Here is a 24621-nt window from a genome sequence, read left to right as displayed (position 1 = left end):
ACCTTGACATAATTCTATCCCTCGAAAATCGCAAAACTAGGCTATTAACCTTAAACGCCTTTTTCACTCTTATTCTTAATCAATCATTATTTTCAAAATGCACCCTGATGACCTTTGTATCCTCTGAGTAACACTGACTGTCGCAGACAAACAAACGTGTCTCAATCACTCAGATACTCCCAAAACTAGAACACTACGTAGTTTAATCACGCCTTTATTCAGCTGTCAACAAAGCATATTTGCCAAGATCCTGTACCAAAACTATTTGTAAAACATATTCCATGGAATTTCGACTGCAACCAAATGATAAATGGTCTGTCGTTATGGGGGGGAAGTAGAATCAAAAAAGTGGACCCCTCTAACGTTCCCCACTGCATGAGGAGTTTTGCACATTTGGGAAATTCCAGCCGAGAAACAAGCATTTGCTCAGTATTATTGAGGCATTGCGAAATCTTTATCGTCGTTATTTACACACGTCCTCTGTGGAGTTACTCTTTGGCGTCCATCATGGAGGTAAGCACTAACACTCTTTATCTGTGTTTCCTCCCTTTGAATATCCTAGCCCTAATCTTTGGAGATAACAGTGTTTGTAGGAAAAGAGAAATAATCGGTCAGTTTGTAAAATAGTCCTACGCAACCACTATTGTAAACATAGTCTTTAGGCTACCACATCAGCTAGCCTAAGTTGTTAAATTTCCACTTAGTTCTAATTAACGTAGAGGTTAGTATTTATCTGAAACCACTAATAATTCAGAATTTAAAGCACAAATGAGTCTGTAATGATGCAAGACTAGAGGAGTAGTTGGGACTTTAAGTTGGCTAACACTTTTAACTCCACTGAAAGAGATCAGACGGTTATCCACTTTTCACAGTTTTCATAAAAGACAAAATAAGACCAATGTATCAGATATGTTCCTGTAGAAATCTGACATTAATAATACAGTGAAAATGTAAAAGCATAATCCTGTCATACTGTTTTTAAGCTTACTCCGCAAGTAGGCAGTGTCAATATAAATGTTGATGGACACCGGCACAATTTGTGTTCAGTAGCGCATCATCATGATGAAATCGAACTTGATCAGACAGCTCTATTGAGTGGCCATCTGCTGGACAAACAATGTCATAGCATGTTTCATGAAGAAAAGGAGAAATCACGTATGAATTACAGTAAAGGCACCCAGTGCAACTTTCGAGGCTAAAAAGTAAACATTCAATTTCTAGTCTTTTTTACACGTAGTAAGTTTCAATAACTCCATACCATTACATATCGACATTCAAGGAGCAAAGATGAGACGTCGTTGTGTGGTGAGAACTGATATAAAATCGTAAACAACAACAATCGCCGCCATTTTTTCCCCAAATCTTTATTTATTGGTGCCACCAATAAATAAAGCAGGATTCCAGTCAATGGAAAAATGGCCTCTCCCCACCGGCGATTGTTGTTGTTTACGATTTTCTATCAGTTCTCACCACACAACGACGTCTCATCTTTGCTCCTTGAATGTCGATATGTAATGTGTAAAACGTGTAAAAAAGACTAGAAATTGAATGTTTATTTTTCGAGTCTCAAGCCTATAAAGTTGCACTGGGTGCCTTTAAAGAAAAAAATTGCGACTACAAAGAAAGCAAAAATAGCTCAATTTAGCATCTACACAGAGTATTGCATTTTTGGTTGATCCCAAAATGTTACAAGGTGTTTTAAAATCAATGTTATGGCTTGATCTAATCCATAGATTGACTCTTAAAACTGGAATGACTTGGTTCAAATGTTTGCCATTGAGTTAGCACTGTTTTTCCATAGAAGTTAGCAAAGTTTTTCCATAGAAGTGAATTGCTGTTCACAATGTTCTAGATCTCTTACTACCGTATTGCAGATACCCACCCCAATATGTAGCGTAAAACAAACCATACAGAAAAGTGACACAGGGAAAGTTCTTGATGAAATTAAAATTAGTATGACTTTAACATGAGTATGACACTCTCCTCACAGATGTCATATTCATTGATGCTGTTCCTGGCAGGGGTCTTTGTCAGCTTTTTCTCACGCACTGAGTAAGTACTGCACTGAGTTCTAATCAGTGTTGTGCTTGATACCTTATTAACATGTTATAAAGACTGACATTGAAGTTAAACTCCCATTTTGTGCATATATTTTTCATCAAATACCTACCTGTGCAGACAGCATCTCTTAGCCAAGACTCGTTCATTTAAAAGAATGTCTCATTATTTGGCACTTTCTTTTAGTGTGTTGTGTAAAGTGGAAGTAGCAGACCCTTCATCACACACATTTCTCCTTTTGAATATTTCAGTGTCACTCTTACCATCATCATGGTCAAGGCCACTTAATAATGCTGTGCTTGTTTTTAGCTGTGTGCAACAGGTAACATGCAGATGGGGACCTTATGGAGACTGGTCTGAGTGTGATGGCTGTACCAAAACACAGGTTCCAAAAGATTTATTTTTTTATTGTGACACTTTGTGCCTTAAGAATGTAAATAGAGTGAGATTTGGGCTACATGATTAAATTTGGGTTGACTCCAAGTGTATTTGTACAGATGTATAATACCCGTGACTGAAACTTAGCCAATCACAAAACGTGTTTAGTGTAACCGGTCTAAACCTCTGCGTTGTGTAGTTTATTGAATTGAGGGACAACTGTTGTTAGATGGGTATTTATTCTCCTGAAAAGTACACCAATAGAGCATAACTTGGTCAGCTTGCTATCTTCTTATACTGCAAGCTCATCCCAGCATATGTAAAACAGGGCAAATACAGACAGACATGTAATATATACATAAAGAAAGATGAATCAAAATGGTATCACACCTGAAAAGCACACCAATAGAGCATAACTTGGTCAGCTTGCTATCTTCTTTAACTGCAAGCTAGCCTCCACATGTTGCAAAAAGGAAAACCATAAAAACAATACGTTTAAAGGTCACTGCCAATAAATTGTTAAGATATACAATACAAAAAAAATATAAACAGTGCTAAAATGATATATAATGACATAGATGGCTATTTTTAAAGATAATATTTATCAGATTTCAATATCCCATTCTGACTCCACCACCTACCTCATTCCAGCATATGTAAAACAGGAAAGAGGAAGGGGGGAGATAGCAACAAAACAGGGGGGGGGGGGGGGGGCTACCAGAGACCCCAATACCAGTGTGCACATGATATCAAAATAAAAAAATAAAAAAAGTAATAATAAAGAAACTAAAACACAGGTATCTTGTGCAATTATTAACACAGCTTTTCTAACCTGTTGCATGAGCAAACAAGCATGTTTGAATGTTGTTCATCCCTTTCATGTCCCACATTCTTTCTCAGGGGCGGACTCGTTGCATTGAGACCTTTGCTCAGTTTGGGGGAGTCCCGTGTGCAGGGGAGATCGGACAGACTCAAGACTGTGTTGCCACTAAAAAGTGTCCCCTGGAATCAGGCTGTGGAGACAGGTTCCGCTGCACCTCAGGTACACATTCCACTTAGCAGACAGAACTCCTTCAGTTTCAGTTGTTTAGATCTAGCTCTGAGCTGTTGCCCTTCTCTCTCTCTCTCTCTCTCCCGCTCTCCGTTTTTCGATCTCTCTCTCCCTGAATACGTGTGTTTTAGGTAAGTGTATAAGTCCTTCTCTGGTGTGTAATGGCGACCAGGACTGTGAGGAAGATGGCCTGGATGAACGTCGTTGTGATGAAGCCACCAGTAACACTGTGTGTGACGAACAGAAGACCCCTCCTCACTCAGAGCACAGTGGGCTAGGGTGAGTTCACTCACTCACATTGTTGCCATAATAAAAATTAAGATAAAAAATTCTACGTTATCGAGGGCAGGCGAGATCTTTGTGTTTGTTAGTGCAGCCGGCCAGCATCCTAAGGTGCAATGCACACGAAGTCTAGGGCCTCCGAATCGGATTTACTTTTCACACCAATCGAATCTTTTAATTTCGTACATATGGAGGCTGGCAACGAGAGATTTGCGTAAACACGGAGGCAGCAGATTGCGGTGAACCGACTGTAGTACATACCTCACGCCTGTGGGTGGCGCTTTAGCGCTTTATTTACACAACTGAAAAAACGTGAAAAACCTAGAAGAAGAGACTCAAAAGCACAAGGTAAAGGAAGCAGCAAACGGATAAACAAATTACACAAGACATTCAAGCTCCAATTAACAACATTACATTATGATGGTTAATAAAATCAGTGGTCAGACTAAAGGATATGCGAAAATGAATTCTTTTTTCTATTGATAATAAAGAGTTTGGAACAGTAACATGACATGTCTGTCATCCCATCTCCCATGATGCATTGCTCCGAGCATTTTACATACATTTATGAATAAAAAAGCAAATTAAATCGCTGGCCAATTTATATTTGTGGTCATGAAAGTTATGTTACGTCTGAATAAGAAGAATTAGATCAAGATAGGGGGCTAATCAAAAATCAGAAGACTGGGTTAATGTTAGTGAATTCGAGGCCCACCATGAGTGAGATTTTGAGGGAGAACAAGTTATTTATATACTGGTTGGAGATGGCGGAAAAGATCACGTGGGGCAGTGACGTCATCAGGTTGCGTGAAACCGTGCAGACGAACACCAGCCCCCGTACCGATTCAAATCTACTCACTTTCTACCCCGGACTGCGATCGTTGCAGAAACGAGGTGCGGATAGAGAGTGTTCGTATGGATGATAGGGCTATCTGTATTAGCTATCCGTATCAGTTTGACAAACTAGGCTCCATGTAAACGACACTTAAGTAGCCTCCATCATGCACACTCGCACAGACACATTCGCACACACACACACACACACACACACACACACACACACACACACACACACACACACACACACACACACACACACACAGACACTTTCTCTCACTCACTCACACACACACAATGCTTCATAGAATCAAACACTAAAATTATGGCTTGCTTGAACTACACTCTAAACTCACGTGCACAGAATCCTCCCATTCCCACCCCAATCACTGTTCCATTCTCACACTCCCATAAGAAAAACAACTGAACTGAGCTTTTCAACCTGCAGGTTTGACATGTTATCGGAGAAGCTGAAGGCCCCAGTCATTAACACTCAGAGTTTTGGTGGTCAGTGCAGGAAAGTCTTCAGTGGAGACCACAAGTCCTTTTACAGACTCCCTCAAAGTATCCTCAGGTACACCTTTCAGGTAAACATACCACCAGAGCGTTTGGTGCTACAACTGCAATTCACTTGTCCACTAGATGGCAGGATTTTCAATGTTTTTATCATATGAAATGGCTTCTCAATTCTGTATATAGGTAGGTGTTGAGAACGACTTCACTGATGAACTCTACGACAGCTCTTGGTCTTACATGAAGCACTTTGAGAAAAGGAATACGATCAGAGGAGGACACGATCACTTCACATCTCACTACGAGTTAAAGAAAGACAAGGTAATGGATTGAAAGCCAGTGACAAAGATGGTTTAATCAAAAATAAATCGCAATGTTGTTTTTTGTTTAATTTAGATTAGCATTCTGTTCTAGCCTGACGATGTCATACTCATAATTCTAGTCAGAATATGAGTCTGATACTGACCCATTGGGCTGTGATTATGGGGCGTATTTCAACGAACCAGGGGGAAAAAATGCCTCTTCACTCAATTGGATACCTAAAACCAATCAGAGCAACGAAGTATGACCATCTGATACATTACAAATTTTACCTGATCCCCTAGGAAGGATGGCAAAAACATCTCTCGATCGACAAATGCCTTGATCGCGTTTCTCTGTTCCTCTTTCAAAATGAATGCGCTGTCAATATCTGTTGAGAAATGCCTGCTGACGTTATACTTATTAGCAGCAAGGCTAGCTAGCTACTATGTGTTTCAATGGATTTTTGGTGTAAGCGTTAGCAATGACCTAACAATAATGGTCTAGAGCGCTTCAGTTAAGACATACAATCCTCGGCAACATTCGTGTTGCACATACACAACTAACCGAGTCAATGTAGACATAAAAAAAGTCGTGTAGATAGCATAATTCACATAAAATATTTCCCACTAACAGGCTCCTGAGACGCCGCCATCTTGGTACGATTTCGAATACTGTTAATTCAACTCAAGCGTTGGTGGATAATCTGTCCATCATCGTATAAAGCCCGCCCTGACAATTTGATTGGTACGACAGAATCCTGCCTTCTGATAATAATGTGTCCCCAACTGCACAGAGCCAGACCGAACTTCCCAGACCAAAAAATGTTGTGGGCGGGGTTCGGGCTGGTATCCAGGCTAATTCTGTTATTCATTTAATGTTCAATTCTAATGTCATTACTGTTTTAAATGGCACACTAAAGGTATATAAAATTATATTTTTGAGGAATCAATGGATATTGATTCTCATTTCTCTCGTTCCATACCTCAGTCCTACCATCTGCTGATCATTAAGAATGAGGTGGAGGTGGCTCAGTTCCAGAACAACGTTCCCCAGTACCTCCCTCTATCAGAGGAGTTCTGGAAGGCTCTCTCCAGTCTGCCCGTCTCATACGAGGCCTCGGCCTACCACAGTCTGCTCCTGAGGTTTGGAACTCACTACATGTCCGAGGGATCACTGGGAGGCCAGTTTGAGTTCCTGCTGGAGTTTGACTCGCAGTCGGTGTGGGAACAGAGTAAGTGTGCTGTCAGTGGCCTGGATGATCTCTTATGGTGGAGGATTCTGTTCTTGTGGCTCCGTTGGAAGGGCAAGGTCTTCATAACACCAGGCTCATGGGTTTGAAATCCAGGGGAGAACATGTACTTAATGTAACATGAAACCTGTTCCGCATGTGACTTTGAATGATTGGATCATACTGCGAGATTTGTGTCTATCAAAAATGAATGATGTTCATGAACTAATCACTACCAGCATGAGCACAGACTGACATATTAAGGCCTTGCTTCTCTTTGTACACGAGTGATGAGATGTCATGGGCGTAAACTCCTCTATATCTCCCCTGTTGTTTCTCACAGGCAAAACGGAGAAAGACTTTCATAGATGCATAACACGAGTGAAGCGGCGATGGTTTCGCAAAAAAAGGACAACCAAATGCGACACAATATTTGATACCTACATCAACACAAAAGGTCAGTCTTCACAGAATGCAGTGCAGCATAGATAGACACATTATACATTTACATTACTTTTAGTCATTTAGCAGACGCTTTTGTCCAAAGCGACGCACAAGGGAGAGAACAGAGCAATAAAAAACCTGATGTAGCAATAAATACTACTTTACATAAGAAATAGAAAAACGACATAGAAAGAAAAAGAAGTGCAGGAATTTTAACTGCTGAAGTGCAAGCTAAGCACTAGTCAAGGTGCCAGTTAGGTAGGGAGGTGCTCTCTGAAGAGTTTGGTCTTCAAAAGCTTCTTGAAGGTAGAGAGGGACGCCCCTGCTCTGGTAGTACTAGGCAGTTTGTTCCACCAACGTGGAACTACAATTATTTAAGTAAAGAAACAGTGATAAATAGATAGACATATTAATGTAAAGAGAAGACACAGAAATAAATAGATAGACACATTAATGTAAACAGAGTTATAAATAGATAGACACATTATTAAAGTAAAGACTCAGTAATAAATAGATAGACACATTATTAAAGTAAAGACACAGAAGTAAATAGATAGACACATTATTGAATAAAGACAAAGAAATAAATATTACTGTCTCTTTATTCAAATAACAATAAGTAATAAATAGATAGACACATTATTAAAGTAAAGACACAGTAATATATAGAGGGCAAAATGATCTATTAAAAATACAGTTGTAACAATAATTTTCATGTATTGCTGTCCAGCACATAATCCCACAAGGTTTCCAATCAAATCTAAGACTGTTGGAGGACATGTGGCATATGCTGAGGGTCTGAACCATCTGAATCTGAATGACCCTGACGCCAACCATGACAAGTACACTAAATGGGCTGGATCAGTGAAGTCCCTCCCTGTGGTCATCAAACAGAAGGTCAGTGTCTCCAGGTTATCACAGAGAAATTAAAGATACTTTTTGGTATCCCACAACAAAACGTTACAAAGACAAATCTCTGCTGATTGCAGCTGAGGCCTCTGTATGAGCTGGTGAAGGAGGTGCCGTGTGCAGGACTGAAGAAACTCTACCTGAAGAGGGCGCTAGAGGAGTACCTGGAGAAGCAGCACCCCTGCCACTGCCGCCCCTGCAGCAACAACGGGCAGCCGGTGGTCACGGGCTCACAGTGCTCCTGCTTCTGCAAGCCGGGCACATACGGCCTGGCCTGTGAGACAGGCTCTGTCATAGGAGGGCAGCTAGGTACTGTGGCACTTGGTGTGGTACAACGGTTCACATTTCTATTAATTAATAACAAAATGAACATAAAATGTGTTTGGTACAAACAGTCCAGGAGATTTACAGATGTAGAGCATACTCGATGTCATTGAACTGTATCCATCAAATCAGACCTAAATGGCACTACAATGCACAGTGCAAGTAAACGCTTGAAGGAGTTGCAGGAAGTTGACTCACTTCAGGTATTTTCTCACAGGTGTCATCGATGGGAGCTGGTCTTGCTGGTCCAGCTGGACATCTTGTTCCAAAGGTCAAAGGTCAAGGAGTCGTGTATGTAACAATCCCTCGCCGAGGTCAGGAGGTTTGCATTGCGTTGGAGAACCGATGGAAACGCAATTCTGTGAAGACCCAGATATGGACTACCTTGGGTGAGACACATGCACATACTAAGTATCTATGTGTAAATTCATACACACATGAAACTGTGTACTTTGCTCTATTATAAAACACTTCTCATATATGTCACTGTAGTGTTTGTTCACGATAGAATCAAAATGTTTCTAAATGTTCTTCAAATGTTTGCCACTAAAGTTTAGGATTAACTTTGTATTCTTAGTCAGTAGTTCGAGACTGCATTCTTTAAAATGCACCAATGCATTATATCTGCCTTGTCTGTAGTAGCATGTTTCCTGTTTAACCCCTGTGTGTCTGGGCCAGGATGATGGAGCCCCACTGCCTTGACTCCTCTCTCGCACCTGTGAAGTCATGCAAAGTTCCACCTGCTCTAAGAAATGGCTTTGTACTGGTGAGTTAGCCATCCCTGTAGGATCAAATGCATTTATTATGTCAACCTTTATCTAGTTGAATTCTGTGTCAGTACAGCCACCTGCATTAGGTTTAAACATCCAGATATGTGCGATAGACATGCACCTCATTCATTAGTGATTGATACTCACGTTAATACTTGTTATTCCTCCGTACTTATTATTTCAGAAACCTAAAGATGTTTATGCAGTGGGCAGTAAGGTGGAGTACTCCTGCGTTGATGGATACTACCTCCAAGGGCAAAAGATTGTTGAATGCACAGACAGCCTCACCTGGAGGAGAGGACAGATGGAGTGCAAAAGTAAGGCATGAAAACACTGCAGGGTCTGGGAAACAAGCGAGATGTTCACTGTAGATTCCAATACAGTATCCAGTCAGACAGTTCAGCATCAAATAAGACATGCAGTAGACCTAAAATGCAGTAGGGTAAAATGTATGTTGGTTGGAGAATGTGTTCTACAGCCTTGCTGTCAGAGTCACTGGGTTTCAGTGACACCATCTGGTGTCTGAGAACAACCTGGGATAACAAAAGGAAATCATCTTAATAGGAAAAGGTCAACCTCCAACACTATTCGGCTTTATTTTTCAAATCTCCCACATATCTAACATTTTTTTGTCAATCAGAGTCATCATGTGATGCCCCTCCTCTTCAGCAAGCTGTGATTGGCTCCCTTGTGAAGTCCACCTATCAGATTGGAGATCGAGTGTCCCTGAGCTGTCCTGCTGGGATGCAGAGAGTGGGGGTGCCTGAGGTAGCCTGCAGCTCCAGTCTCAAGTGGTCTCCTCCTGCAGACGGTGTGGAGTGCCGGCCAGGTGAGGAAAAGGCTGTTCTGATTGATGCATGTGTTATTATGCTAATTAGGAACACGATCATCAATGCAAACAGTGATAGTGGTTGATTTCATACATTTTTCAATAGATCATCAATGAATTACAATAGACGTGTCTATTATCGGGGTTTGCAACTCGATATATAGAAAAGAATAGTCTATGAATATTTCTAATAATATTCATAGAATATTTCTATGCTTTTGGTTTTAGGCCTCTATAGAGCTGTTCATATCATTTGGGATCCCAGATGTTTCCAAGCATGAATGTAGTAAATTAACCAGGTTAGTGTGGTGTGACTGACTGCACTCTTTGCATTGTAGTCCCAGTGGCCACGGCCCCTCCAGCCCTGAGGTGTAAACCATGGGAGAAGCCTGGGAAGGAGCAGTGTGTGTGCCTCCTGCCATATGAGTGCAAGTGAGTCTCTTATCTAATAACTGGCACAACATGGACCGCAAGATTCAACACACTTACAATGTACTGACAAGCAGGCGTGACAGATTTATTAGAAACGTAAGAGGTAACGAGTCAGTCGTGAGGTTAAGGTTGATTGTATAGCGGATCCAAAACTGTTTTTACTGGGAACATTTGTCTGTTCAGTTTAAAATGAGTTCCGCCCCCTCACCTTAACCCCTCTGACAAACCCAATTGTGAGTTATATGAGTGAGTTATCACATGATAAATCCATCTCCAAACACCTAGTCTGCCATATCATTCTGCTTCCTCCCACTCCTTGTTTTCAGTTGATGGCAAAACTGAGAACCCATGAACACCCATTTCTACCTTTTCTAATATCAGAGGCATGATTTCCCAAGTGACAGGCATTCTTCCTGGTTGTTCAGGGCTTCTTTTCCAGTGTGTGCCTCCCTGCTGAAGGGCAGAGTGAGCCAGGTGGGCGTGTGCCAGCTGGGTGCCCTGCAGTGTCTGGGCAGGAGTTACACTCTCCTCAATGACAGCTCCTGTGACTGGCCCACACAGAACTTCACCTCCTGTCAAGACTGCCAGCCATGGGAGAAGTGCGAGGGTAAATATCTAGTTTCATTCTGTTTCTCTGTTGTCATGTCACTATTGTCGTGTGTCTTGTGTGTAATTAATCCCATGTCTGATTAATTGTACTTTTTTTTATCAAGGTTACTGTTTTATATGACATTCGTTTACAATGTACAACATGCACTGATGTCTGAAGAACAATTTTGGTGTAGCATTACCAATAGCCTTGATGTGATAATTAGTATAAGTCTTTAGGCCATGGTTATTTACACTCCTCTTGGGTTTGATATAACCCAGTGGATGTGCATTATAACAGTTGGTGTGCTTAGGAGAAAGTCCTAAAATGTACGCAAGTGTAACACATTGTGCCTGTGTCTGAGAGCTCTGAGTTGCACCCTAACTGCATTGTTTTGGCGGGGTGTCAGGTCTGGGCTGTGTGTGCAGAGAACCCGAGGAGTGTCCCGAGGCCGACGGTCTTCTGTGTGCAGCCCTGGGAGACGGTAGCGCGCCCGTCACCATGTCAGAGTGTGAAGTAGGTGTATTGAGGTGCCTCGGAGAGCCCTTCATCGTGACCAGCGTTGGAGCCTGTGCCTCCTGAGGCTGGACGTGGTTGCATCTCGACGTGGTCATCATCTGGTTTTCAAATTGCCTCATCAAAACACATGAAGTAATACGCAGTGCAGTGTACTCATCATTTGCCGTTTTACATTACAAGTGGTCATTTCATTCATCAAATGTAAAAAAGGTGGCTTAAACAATGCTTAGTTACAGAGTGGTACCTTGTCCATGTATTTATGTTTTCTCTTCTGTTCTCTCTTTGCAAATCAGACTTGTATACAGCATCCTCTGTTCAAACGTTTTATCCTAATTCAATGCAACCAAGGGTGTTGCTTTAGAGTGAAGTCTGTGTTATCAAGTTGAGATATGATTTTGGTGAGTAGGGTCATATTTCACAATGTGGTTTCCTACCATTCAACAGATCAGAAAATAAAAAATAAAACACAAAAACTATTTTTCAACTTTATTCAAAGGAGGTATACAAAAAGAAGTAAATGCTTATTTATTAAAATTAGTACAATTATACTGTATACTTATTTTATTATACAGGAAAGTATTATTTTATTATACAGGAATCTTCAGAGCTGTAATCCACTGAACACTGTAGAGGCAAAACACATAAAGACATATGCATAGGGCATTTTGACACAGTTTATACAATGAGTCTTTCAATCAATCAGATAAGCTTTCATTGAAACGGTTTATGAATATAAACACAACACATTTCACCCACAAGTCTTTCCTAGATTATTTGGAGCATTATGTCATATGTGACACAGGTATGGTATTTGATAACTTTATAAAAACAAGAAGCAGCTTATTCAGATTCATGTGCTGTCACATGGGCCCTCCTTTAAAACCTCAATCTCCATTTTTCGGCACTTCATGGAGGCGGTGGCACACACACTCATACTCCTTTGGCTCCGAGTCCTCAGCATCCTCACGCAGAACGCCAGCTCGGCATCCTTTGAGCAGTCATACGGAAACCTGCACTCACACCTCTCTGTGCCAAGAGAGAAAAGACAACACGCCACGAGATAACTGTTTCATTCGGCATCTGGGAAGTGTACTCTACAATATTTCAATTTGGGGAACGGAAATGAGGAAGTCTAGAGGATTTAAAAGCTATTCATTTGAGTCTAAACCTTTTCTAAAGATAATCTCAGTTGATGGTTTTGTAACATTGCTGAATGATCTACGTGAGTACCAGATGTGATGTGAGTTTTGTTAAGCCTTTTATTTCACAGTCCTATTTATGTGTGATGTCACAACCTTGAGAAGTTATGACAGAGGGCATCAGGTAGCTCGTTTTATGAGTTGAGCTGAGTTATTTATAGTGTGGGGGGAAATGGCGTGTGTGTGTTTATGAACACAGCGTACCTGAGGAACAGGTCTCCCAGTCGTAACAGGTGTCCGAGCCACAGGCCTGCTGGACGGCACTCCTGTCAGACATTTGTGCACGGTAGCGGGCCCAGTCCTGGCCGGGCAAGTCGCTCGGGCACACCCCGTCGCTCGCAAAGAACAGCTTGTCGCCATGGCAACGCCCAGAGTGGAAGCCGCAGTAAGACATCATTGAGAAGGTGTCAGCTGCCGCATCCAGGGCACAGAAATTGCCCCTGTATGAGCTACAGGACACACAGCAAAATTGTTAGACTTGGGAAAGTAAATTATTGTATTAATTATTTAACTACTGAACACTGGGAGTGGCATACTTGAATGATACAACATAATGTTTACTACACTACATCCAGGGAGTGTTCTGGCTGAGGGTGTCAGTGAAAGTGAGACATGCTGGAGGCGCTGTGAGGTGTGCAGCTGGGACTGGGGTTTGGTGGCTCAGAGGGAGGTGTAGTCTCACCGGCACTCCTCCCGTGGGACGCACACACATTTACCGGAGCCATCCAGCTTCTCCCCCCTGGGGCAACTGCTTTCAGGAACAAATGGCTTATCTAAGAAGGAATCACAGAAACATACTGCCCTCATCGAAGCACATTTGACAATACAGGATAACAATATGGGTGTTTTTCCGGGTCTGTTTTAGTCTTTGTCAACACACAAACAAAAAACACATGTAAATTCCAACAGTCGAAAATATTTCATATTTAAAATAAATGAAACATAGGCAGTTCAAAATGATTATTTATAGCATACTGAAATACAGAGGGCCTAAACAGACTTGTATTTGTGCTGAGGTCAGGATGGTAGTGCATCCAGAAGAGGAATAGAATGACAGATGTCTAACTATGTGGAGTCCATTCCCTGTGATGTGTACTTTGCAGTACAGTACATGTGTGAATAATACTGTCATTCAACTAACTTCTGTTCCAGTTAGCGTCTGTCTCAGAATGATGGGCGTACCTCATGAACCTACCTTGCTGGCAGTGGATGTCCTCAGGGACCTGAGGCTCCCAGGCCAGGCCGGCCGTACAGGTGTAATAGCGAGACCCAGAGGGACTCTGACCATGGCCAGCACAGACCACGCCAAAACTTTCCCCCGGCCGATACTCGTTCTTCAGTGGGGACATGGTAATCTCAGCTGGGAAGGAGGGCTTCACGCAGACCTTCTCTGTAATGAAGGAGACCCATAGGGCGATTGGTGTGCTGGTCCATGAGATATTCTAATTATGCTGTAAATAACTAAATGGCATACAATATTTTCTTCTTAAATATTACACAACACATTTACATTGATATAATGTGAATATTTGTACATAGATTTGTAATAATTAAGTATGATAGCTTTCATGTGTGGTGAACATGAAGGATCTCCAATGAAGAGCACTAAAATGTGACGCATACACAAAACAACAGGTATTCATGATTCACTCGCTTCTGTTTCCTCTCCTGACTTAAGACCACCATGATATTTCCAGACTTACTGATGCATTTGCCCGTGGCTGGCTTCCATGTGCCGTCAGGCAGGCAGTGGATGTACTGGTATCCTTCCAGCTCGAAACCAGTCAAGCACAGAAACTCTTCGTGCTCGCCAGAGTCATACTGCCGTTTGCTGATCTGAAATGGCAGCAGGAGAAACAAGCAGGAGGGGGGTGGGGGGGGGGGGGGGGTTTGCAAAAGAGGAGGGGAAAGATAGAGTAAAAACAGAGCATTTGAGGGATATACAAGGAAATATGAAAGGGAAACCAGTTTATAATGGTGATCAGTGAACAGTGAACTCTCTTTCTCTCTGTCTTTCCCTCTGCCACAGAGACACACAGGTATACTCCCATGCACACATGCCCGCACACACACACACACACACACACACACACACACACACACACACACAGTAAAGTGAAATCGGGACACACTGGAACACACACTACTACCTAGTGTCAGATTGGGTTCTGTAATGAATGGCATTTTTACCTCATAATTTAATTAAGACATCCCATGAGTGAATTACTTAATGACATTAATTAAGACACAGGGCCACGGAGCACTTTAAACCCGTGGGGAACTATGAAACCAAGGCATGAGTCGTTGTCAGATGTGCAGCAGCTGGATGGTGGGCCTCACCCTGAGGTGGCTGTTGGCTGGGGGCTTGGGTCTAGAGCAGCCAGTCTCTGGAGGCACCGGTGTCTGATCCCCCTCAATTACGAAATCATCGTCATTTATGCAAACGTTCTGCCTATGAGAGGAAAGACACAAATGAAAACATATTCCATTTATTTTAGACCACTACTATACTGAGTACCCACATTCACACCAGGGTTAAACATCTGAACATTGGGCCTCATTATCGAACATTTTCTGAAGTTTCTTCTGAAATGTTTCTTATGGGCTTTGAAAAAACAGCGTAAGAAAAAGACCTACGCCAAATTCATGAACGCTTGAAAATGTGTTCATAAGCAGCAGAAGTCTTCTCAGCTGTGCTCCCCCGGAAATGCTCTTTTAACTTGATGCACGTTCTCGTGAACCTGGATTTGCATACATACACGCCCCACCAGCTCCTTATAAGGGCTCGCAACAGCAGCAACGTGTGCAGTCGGAATCGATCGAGTCCACATGAAGCAACTCAGTATTTTTTCAAAATCTCTATCTGTTTGCAATACCGCTCCCGGCCTCTACGCAATTTAGCGCTGTCACTCTTGCCAGGCATAGACAGTAGAAGAAAGCACACGTAGCGATTGACTGGTTATGCATCACTGGATACATGACTGTTAATGGTGTGTATTTCGCACGTAAGTCTCTAGAAATCTGGCACCTTATTGAACGTGCCGTTTACAGACACCAGAATTAACGCGTTCACAGTATTGTTCATCAGGCAGTAATACAGTAAGTTCAGTTTACGTTCACCAAAATTATGAACGAGTTCATGAACTTTCGTTCAATGAACGTTTTCAGACGCAACACTGCAAATGAGAATAGTCAGCAGTGCCAAACGACGCTCACTAGCGCAGCATGCTGGTGTAGTCCTTTTAGTTTTTTATGACATTGAGATGCCTGGTAGAATCATGACTTTAAATGTGAACGTAATTGTTAATGATACAAATATTCTCATATTTATTATTATTATAATAATTTAAATCCGAGAATGTCTGTAGAGTTGATGTGAACGCTTTCACCAACGATTTCTCACAAATTCAGCATTAACACGGAGAGTTTTCTTAAATGCAATACCTCAAATTTAAGGAATCGCATTTGAGGAAACTGGCCAATTTACGACTGCTATTTCACGTTCTGAAAGTCTTCTGAAGTTCAGAAGACATCCCAGATGAGAGAACTTTCATGAATGCCAAATGTTTTCCTAAATCCACCGGAAGAGGAGTTCAGAAGACCTTCCTTCTTAAATTCTTCTCAACTGCAGTCGAGAATGAGGCCCATTGTTCTTTACAGAAGAAAACTACAAATGTGCACAAATGCAGGTACACACACACCACACACCACAAACACACACACACACCCACACACACACACACACACACACACACACACACACACACACACACACACACACAAACATTTAGGCCCCTTTTACTTTTCGAAGATGGAGATGGGGCACTCTTCGGTCTGCTGGTCAGGCCCCTCGCAGGCCTTGCCCCCTGTCATAGGAGCGGGGTTGTTGCACTGCCGGCTGCGGTGCTTCTTGAGGTTGACGTCACAGGGGCTCCAGGGGCTCCAGCAGCTCCAGCGTCCGTCCACAGCCTCTGAGGGAGGAGAGGAGAGGAGCCATGAGCACAGACCACCAGTGTCTACATTATACAAAGGGTCACTTTTGCATATTTTTATTGGATTGGAGATACTGTACATTACAAAGACAAAGGGAAAGAGAAAGATATCTTGCAGCATTATTTGCCTTGATACAAAAAAAAATCATTGTTTGTTTATGTTTATGTTTTATGTTTGTTTAATGTAATGTCCATAAAATCATAAGCTTTCTTTGTACTCAGGGTTGAGAAAACGGCTAAGTGGAAAGCCTTCTTCAGAATCACTAATTATGCTGTCTGTGCCGTTACCTGAAGTGTAGTCTGGGGCCCGTATCTCACAGTTAGAGCCGTAGGTGCCTGTCTGGCACACACACAAGCACTCAGTGCCTGACAGCACAGGGCGGGCATTGTTGGGGCAGGGGGCACACTTACAGGAGTCAAACTCCTGCAGGTACTCCTCCAGAGCGCTCACCATGTGCCTCCTTTTTGTCACCGCACACGGGATGCCCCTCACGAGGTTTAATAATGGCGCCAGCTGTCAAAGAACACAGAGCAATTATCATGACATTCTTTTGATTTGAATGCCAAATGATGATGGGTTTCCTCATATTTCTTTCAGTGTCAAGACAAGGAGAGTATTCTAGTTTTGTTTTGTTAAGGGAAACAAGGTACACAATCCACAAACTTCACTAGCTTTCCTAAGCATACGAATTTAATAGGCAAACAAACTGGGCCTTGTGTCTCAATCTGAATTCCAAACTGCCCTATAAGCAACCCTGGATGTCACATTGTCTGACCTCATACTCCACTACAGCGGGGTTGTCTATGGTGGACCTGAGCCAGTTGGTGTAGGTGGTGCTGGTTGGGGCCACACCGTCCTTTGACCAGGCCAGCGCTGCTGCCTCTGCTGAGCGCCCCCCCTTCACTCTGGAGATGGACCGCTCTGACGACTTAACGGAGGAACCTGACGATGAGGTCAGATGGACACATAAAAAAGGGAGAGAAACTATTTGGTGTTGTAATATAAGCCCTTCTGCCATCTGTGTAAGAGTGTGTTGTTTATTTTATAAATACATGTATAAAGTGTGAGGTGTATAGTTTAGTGCATAAATTACATTTTTTTTTTGTATTCATTGCCAATTTGTTGTGTTATGTACATTTGAAGTTGCTCTGTAATCTTTGAGAAATGTTGTATCCTCTGTGTGTATGACGTGTATTATGCAGAAATGACAATAAAGGCTGATAAGACTAACGTATTGGTTTTATGAACTGTTGTGCAATTGTTGTTCATTTGCGAGCATGAGAAAAATTATGAAAATGTATTCCCATAACCTAATATAAATATTGTCTAATGAAGTTGATTGAAGTCTCACCTTCATGTGTCTCTGTTATCCTATTTGTGCCACAGCTAGAGAATGATGACGAAAAACCGCCCAAAAAAAAGTATCCCCAGGTTTTCCTAGTGAGACAGGAATTTACATTCTCATCCTTCAGACCTACAGTTGAGAGGGGGAAACATATCATTCATTTTTGTCAAAGCAGTCCTCTTTTCGTGATCACTGAGTCAGTTATATTTTTTTGCTCCAATGAGAGCAAGTATTAATGGACAAAATGAGCTCTTTCTGACATGGCGCTAAATGTTGGGAGAGAAATACAAAATGGCCAGCATGGCATATGTGATTAACAGACTTCTCTGTGTCATCTTCACACAATATCCAAATACAAACATCCTCTCACGGGAGCCAAAAGTAAACAATAACTCTATCAACTGTAGTCTAGTGTAGAGTTTGAGAGGACATTAAGAGGAATTAGGTCCAACATGCCCAGCATAACATGTCCATGTATACGGGCCATTCTACCGAATTGATGCAAAGTCATGTCAGATATATTTTGAATTTTTTTATGGTTTATTCCCAAAACTTTGTCCGTATGTATATTGTACCATATCTAAAGTACACATATCTAGTAAAAGAACAGTCAAGTTTTATATTGTATTTTCAGAATGTGTTGGAATGTTTTTCCTCTTCCAAAAATTGTCACTACCGAAACATCACATTTACTATAGTAAAAAAGTATTATTATTGACCTGTTCAGATTGTGTTTCCTTCCCTTCTCTAAAGTGTATTTTTACAAATATTTCTTGAAGGTTTTCACAATGAAATCCATAGGAATTAATTTTTTACCAAATTTTCAAGTTCAATTTATCTGTTTCGGTAGTGACTGCACTGTTTCGGTAGTGACTGCACTGTTGGATGGATGTTCATTTTTCTCCCAAAATCATCCAAAAGGTGCTCTGGGCCGCCCTTTAGTCCACACAACACATTTATTTAAAAATTATGGGATTGAACTACTTGCCATTTCATTTTGTCACTACCCAAATCATCTGGTCACTACCATATGTTTCGGTAGTGACTGTTTCGGTAGTGACAATTCTAGCTAACTTTAAGCATAAATAAAGAATTCTAGCAAGCACACGGCTTTCAAACACATCTTTGAAGAGGTGAACACACATACAACCATAAGATTTTCCATGAAACCCCAAAAGATTTACTTAATTGAAGAAAACATGCGTTTCGGTAGTGACAATTCTTAAGGTTACACGTCGATTTTCAGACTTTGGAACACATTTATATAAAAACTATGGGATTTAGCTACTTACCATTCAACCATGAGGGACAGAGATGCAGTGTCACTGCATGGTCAAAAATGCAGAGTCGTGGCTAAAACACAGGCTCAGCCAATGGACTAAAACTCTTGTGTTTCGGTAGTGACATGAAAACTAGGGACATGATTTTTTGAGTATAGTAAATTCATTTAAAAATTAAACCCACAATAAATCTAAATATTCCAAGTTCTGTTTCAACCCAATCATAAAGATCTTTGAAATTAAATCATTGAAAAAAATCTAAAAAAAATGTAAAGTGTTATTTAAAGGCATTGAAATTTAGATGTCAGGGTTGGGGACAGCTACTTCCCAATAGAAAGTACCCTATAAATGATGATTTTGTATATATTTAGCTTATCACTATCTCATGTAATGCATTGGGTTTATATAGACCATAACATGTTCTAATTAAATATCTATGCCTAGATACCTAATTGTTTTGTAAATTGTTTTTATTGTTGAGGGACTGCATATTACACGAATTCGGTAGAATGGCCCATACATAATGTTCAGGAGACTCTGTAGTCTGTACCTGAGTTCTTGAGCTCCTCTCGGTCGTACTGGTAGAGAATGTCATACAGCCCCCCAAGGGTTCCTGCAGTGAAGTAGTGGGTACCAAACTGCTGGAACACCTCCCTGTAGAGTGGGTAGTTGTACTCCAGAGGCAAATGATGGAGGAACTTCAGGAAGGGATCGGAGAGGTACAAGTCTGACTCTTTCATCTTAAAGGTGGATGTGGCCAGAACCTGATGCACACGAAAGAATTTGGAGTCCTGTAGGACAGAGGACAGGAAAGGGAGGTGAGGGAAAGTGATGAGCTCTTTGAAATGGAAAGCTTTGTTAGGTAAAATCTTTCAATTCAATGTCATTTCTGCTGACAGTTGAAAAGGAAATAAAACCAATTATAAAACCATTTGTCACATTTGGATGCACCCCCATAGACTAAATAAGACATCTACAGATGCTCAGATTATAAACAGAGTATCTGCTGAAACTCTGCTAACTTCAAGTTAGGGTTAAGGTTAGGGATTGGGGAGGTGATGTTCAGTGAACAATTAAAAAGGCTAAAGGTTTGAATTTGAACAAACCATACGTAGAGCCTTATTTATCCAAATAAAGTGTTACCAAACCATTTGTAAGACGATATAAGAACATCATTTTTTTTGCCTTATTATAATCGATTTCCTTAAAACCTAATTAAAGTCCAGTACATGCACACATAGGCTTCAGCTAGACACGTCATGTCTGCATGGATCACATCTACAAGAGGTACAACAGGAACAACTCTAGTCGCCTTCTTTTGAGATGCCTTAACAGGAAGGACTCTTGTTTCCTTCTTTTGAGAAGCATTAACAGCAGGGGACACATGAGTGGGCAGGAGTGGGCTAAGGTTGCTCGGGCAACTGCCCGTTTGCCCTTCTCGACTGAAGTTGCCCCTCCGAAGGAAATATATATATTTGCGATCAGGGGACGGGGACGTGGCTACGGCGGTTTGTGAGAGTTTAAAATGATATTGGCAAAATATGCGATCAGGGCACGGGGGCGTGGCAGCGGCGGTTAGTGAGAGTTTAAAATGATATTGGCAAAATTTGTAAGCAGGGGACGGGGGCGTGGCAGCGGTGGTGACAAAATTAACGTGTTGCCCCTTTTTTCCAGGGCAGAGCAACTGCCCTTCAAAATTCCTGTGCACGTCCATGCTTAACAAGATCGACTCTAGTTAGCTTCTTTTGAGATGCCTTAACAGGTAGATTCTAGTTACCTTCTTTTGAGATGCGTTAACAGGAACGACTAAAGTTACCTTCTTTTGAGATGCCTTAACAGGAACAACTCTAGTTACCTTCTTTTGAGATGCCTACACAGGAACAACTCTAGTTACCTTCTTTTGAGATGCCTTAACAGGAACGACTCTAGTTACCTTCTTTTGCGATGCCTCAATTGTGATCTTGGTGGAAGAGTGCCGGCTGGAGTGTCCACTGTCCCCCCCACCAAAGATTATCACACTGAAGCCCCAGCCATAGTTGCTGGACTGACCACTCGAAAAACTATTTGCCATAGAATATGAGTTGCTCTGCACATCACTGTCCTCCTTTTTGAAATCTTCTAAGTACTCAACCTGTTGAAAAGAAAAGACAACCAGGTCAGTGGATTTTGGATTTTTGTTTTGTTTTGAATGAATGTATTTGTTTTGAATGTATATACAGTATTTAAGAATTTATATGGGTTTCAGAATAATAGGTGATCTCCATTTGACATTGGATCAACTCATATGCAACATACACTTAAAAGCCATGGAGATATGAACAAACATTTTTAAGGAGATCAAATTATATATAATATAAATGTAATATAAATTTACACTTGAAAGGGAAATAAGTATGTGGCATAAACTCTAAACTCTTCAACTTACTAAACCCATTTCCCGCACAACATAATTTATGTCTCATGAGCTTGTGAGACATTGAAAACTTGCTACTGGTAATGGTTTACCTGTCCTTACTGACCTTGAGTTCAAAGTTCTCAATGTTTGCAGCGATGCGGTATCTGGCCCTGTTCTCTTTGCTCCGGTTCAGCCTGCAGTCGGCTCCCATAAAGGAATTCTCCAAGACTGCACCGCGCATTTCCTCAGCCATGATATTAAACCTGTGGTCAACGCATTAGACACTCTCAGCACAAACTGAAGGAGGATCATGTGACAGTCAATGGGCTTCCCAATAGGCTAAGGAATGGCTCTCTCTTCATCTGACCACAGGGCAGAGTGAAATATGCATTTGTTTTTAGTAACTGCACTTCCTGCATATCTCAGCTGGTAGAATCAGAGCTAACAACACCCAAGCAGCACACATCATGCTGAAAATGTATATCTATCCTGTACATTAAGTGGTTTAGATCAAATATGTATACTGCTTTGGGAGTGGCAATGAAAGCCTGGCTAAATGAATGAATGTAAATGAAACTCTCTATGCACAATGTGTAAAATCTCCTCAGTGGTATTTGGTTCCCTGACACGTACCCATTTCCGGTGAGCTCTGCTCCGGGGATAGGAGTAGACTTCCTTTCAGACTTGCATACTGGGGTTAGCCGAGCGCAGTTCCGCTCATCCGAGTTATCCCCACAATCGTTCTGTGTGTTACACTCCAAATTGGGCTTGATGCATCTGCCTGTGGACACACAGATGGGGGGTGAAGAGTCGATGCCTTTCAGTATGAATAGTGCAGATTGAGCTTGCATTATTCATCAATTTTACATTATTGTCATCGTCTATTGTTGTTTGCTATGTCTGAGGATATGCTTTATTCATATATAAGTGCAAAGGATGTAAACTTTCAGCACTGTTCTATGTGCATCACAGAGCCGTAAATAAGATATGACTGTGAGAGTGCATGTGTGTATGAACGAGAGAGAAAGAGAGAGAGAGAGAGAGAGGGAGAGAGAGAGAGAGAGAGAGTCCACTGTACCACTGTCACACTTGAACAGGTCTTTGCAGTTGACTGCCTCTATCCTGCATTCCTTGGCTGAGTGACAGGGTCTTTCCTCCATCAAGGGCTCTGTGCACTCCGCCCCCCCAAACTGACCTGGGGTCTCTACTGACCTTGTCCGCAACTGACACACAGACACACAGACACATCACCACAGACACATCACCACATACAGAAAAAGTTACATGTGCACGTACACAAAGAAACATGTAAGGATTGCTACACTGGAATGCTCAAAATCTACTCATGAAAAAAACGTGCAAGTGTAAATGTATGCTCGTGTGTATGCATCCTTTTGTCCTGCTTTTTTATACCTGCTTTTTAGCGCACGGGGAGCACTCAGACCACGGCCCATACGCAGTCAGCCTGCAATTGATTGGACACGCCTCCACATTACACGCTCGGCTCTCGTGAATCTCACAGAAGCTGTTACAGTTATTGTTCCTGTAGTACTCATCATAACGTATCGACCTGCCAAAATACGACCAATGTTACCGTACAAGTCCCTGTCCGGGTGAAACACATACAAACAGGAACCCTGCTGGCTTAATAAAATGTATAATTCAATTCAACGTTTTTTATATAGTAGCACCAAAACAAAATAGTCTGAAGGGGCTCTATAGATTGCAGGTAGAATTAATGTATGATAGTGTGCTATAGTGTGAAAATACATTAAGCAAGTTTTTTGACCAAATAATAGTAGGGGAACCTACCTCTGTCGAGTTTGTGTCCCGTAGTTGCAGGTTTTGGAGCAGGAAGTCCAGGAGGACCAGGGGTAGTTGTCACAGTGACAGCCAGAAACAGGTGTGACACTGGCCAAACCACAAAGCAGGCAGAGGAGCCAGCTTGAGTGATCCATGGGCACACCAGAGCCTGGCTAGAGATGAAAAAAAGGTCAAAGGTCAAACAGCAATAGCGGCTAGGATGGTTTCAGCAGGGTTATCCTAACACATAGATGCACACCAGGCCTGCAATTTAGCCTATACAGTTCACCACAACACATAAATGAAGATAAATAATATGAAAATGCTTATGTTTAGATGAGAGCACTTATTGGAAATAGACATATTGCATACCTCATCCACACCTGGTACTGTTAATAAGGGCAATTGTTTACAGTGGCACTTGTTTACATAACTGTCAAAATTACTGACATGTAAGCATACACCACAGCATCAGTAATGTCAACAAACAACACAAATGCACATGTGTATGCGTGAGTATGTGTGAGTATGCATGTGCACACATGCATATGTGCACCCACACAACAGACATACACATGGACAAATAAAGATGAATCATTTCTTCCACCCACCTGAGGTTGTATACTTTCCTGACAGGTGAACAGATGATGCACTGATGTTGCTTGTCTTCAGAGGCTTCAGTTGGATTCTAGCCTGAGGGGGTACATGCTAGCAGTACATAGACTCCATCCAGTCTTTCAAAAAGAGTTTGGCTGAAAGCATATAACAAAGCAACCCAAAGGAGCTTTGGTGCTGTCTATGAACTGAGTTGATTTCGCTTAACTGTACGCCTTGACTTTTTATGCTCTCATACCCCCTTGGATTTCTTCTTTACGCAACTCCTTGTCCAGCCCCCAGGCCTGTCTCTGCCCGTAAATGTGGCCATCTGGAATCCATCGGCATATTCTCCTGCACCCAGTCTGACCCTTTGAAAAAGAGAGAGAGAGAGAGAGAGAGAGAGAGAGAGAGAGAGAGAGAGAGAGAGAGGAGAGATTCTGGCCAAAGGGGTGGCGTGTGTATGCCTCAGTGTTTATGTGCATATTCATCATTTTGTGTGTGTGTGTGTATGTGTGTGAGTGTCACAAATGTGTTTACTTCACA

General features: G+C 41.8%; 2 protein-coding genes across 2 annotated transcripts; one reads left to right on the top strand and one right to left on the bottom strand.

The window, feature by feature from the left end:
- Positions 1-419: 419 nt before the first annotated feature.
- On the top strand, positions 420-11529 carry LOC308372222 (complement component C7-like; the record flags this gene model as incomplete). Its single annotated transcript, XM_080847357.1, has 18 exons — positions 420-513; positions 1991-2052; positions 2368-2443; positions 3337-3478; positions 3619-3766; positions 5055-5193; positions 5306-5440; positions 6410-6653; positions 6994-7107; positions 7825-7991; positions 8084-8312; positions 8545-8716; positions 9006-9093; positions 9282-9414; positions 9738-9926; positions 10265-10358; positions 10784-10965; positions 11357-11529. Exons 1-18 carry the CDS (start codon positions 508-510, stop codon positions 11527-11529), a joined length of 2493 nt encoding a protein of 830 aa, XP_080703483.1. The 5' UTR covers positions 420-507.
- Positions 11530-12077: 548 nt separating this feature from the next.
- c6.2 (complement component 6, duplicate 2) lies at positions 12078-23636 on the bottom strand (the record flags this gene model as incomplete). The annotated part of the gene is made up of 17 exons (XM_080847356.1): positions 12078-12492; positions 12870-13114; positions 13348-13438; positions 13861-14055; positions 14369-14501; positions 15006-15117; positions 16468-16636; positions 16946-17171; positions 17434-17600; positions 18010-18132; positions 19834-20074; positions 21217-21414; positions 21803-21941; positions 22312-22459; positions 22757-22901; positions 23092-23248; positions 23491-23636. 17 exons carry the CDS (start codon positions 23634-23636, stop codon positions 12317-12319), a joined length of 2811 nt encoding a protein of 936 aa, XP_080703482.1. The 3' UTR covers positions 12078-12316.
- Positions 23637-24621: the final 985 nt, after the last annotated feature.

Source organism: Sprattus sprattus (genome assembly GCF_963457725.1).
Source record: "Sprattus sprattus genome assembly, chromosome: 11".
NCBI lineage: Eukaryota > Metazoa > Chordata > Actinopteri > Clupeiformes > Clupeidae > Sprattus > Sprattus sprattus.
The sequence above is the reverse complement of the archived record's forward strand: the minus strand, read 5'-3'. Positions and strand labels throughout refer to the sequence as shown.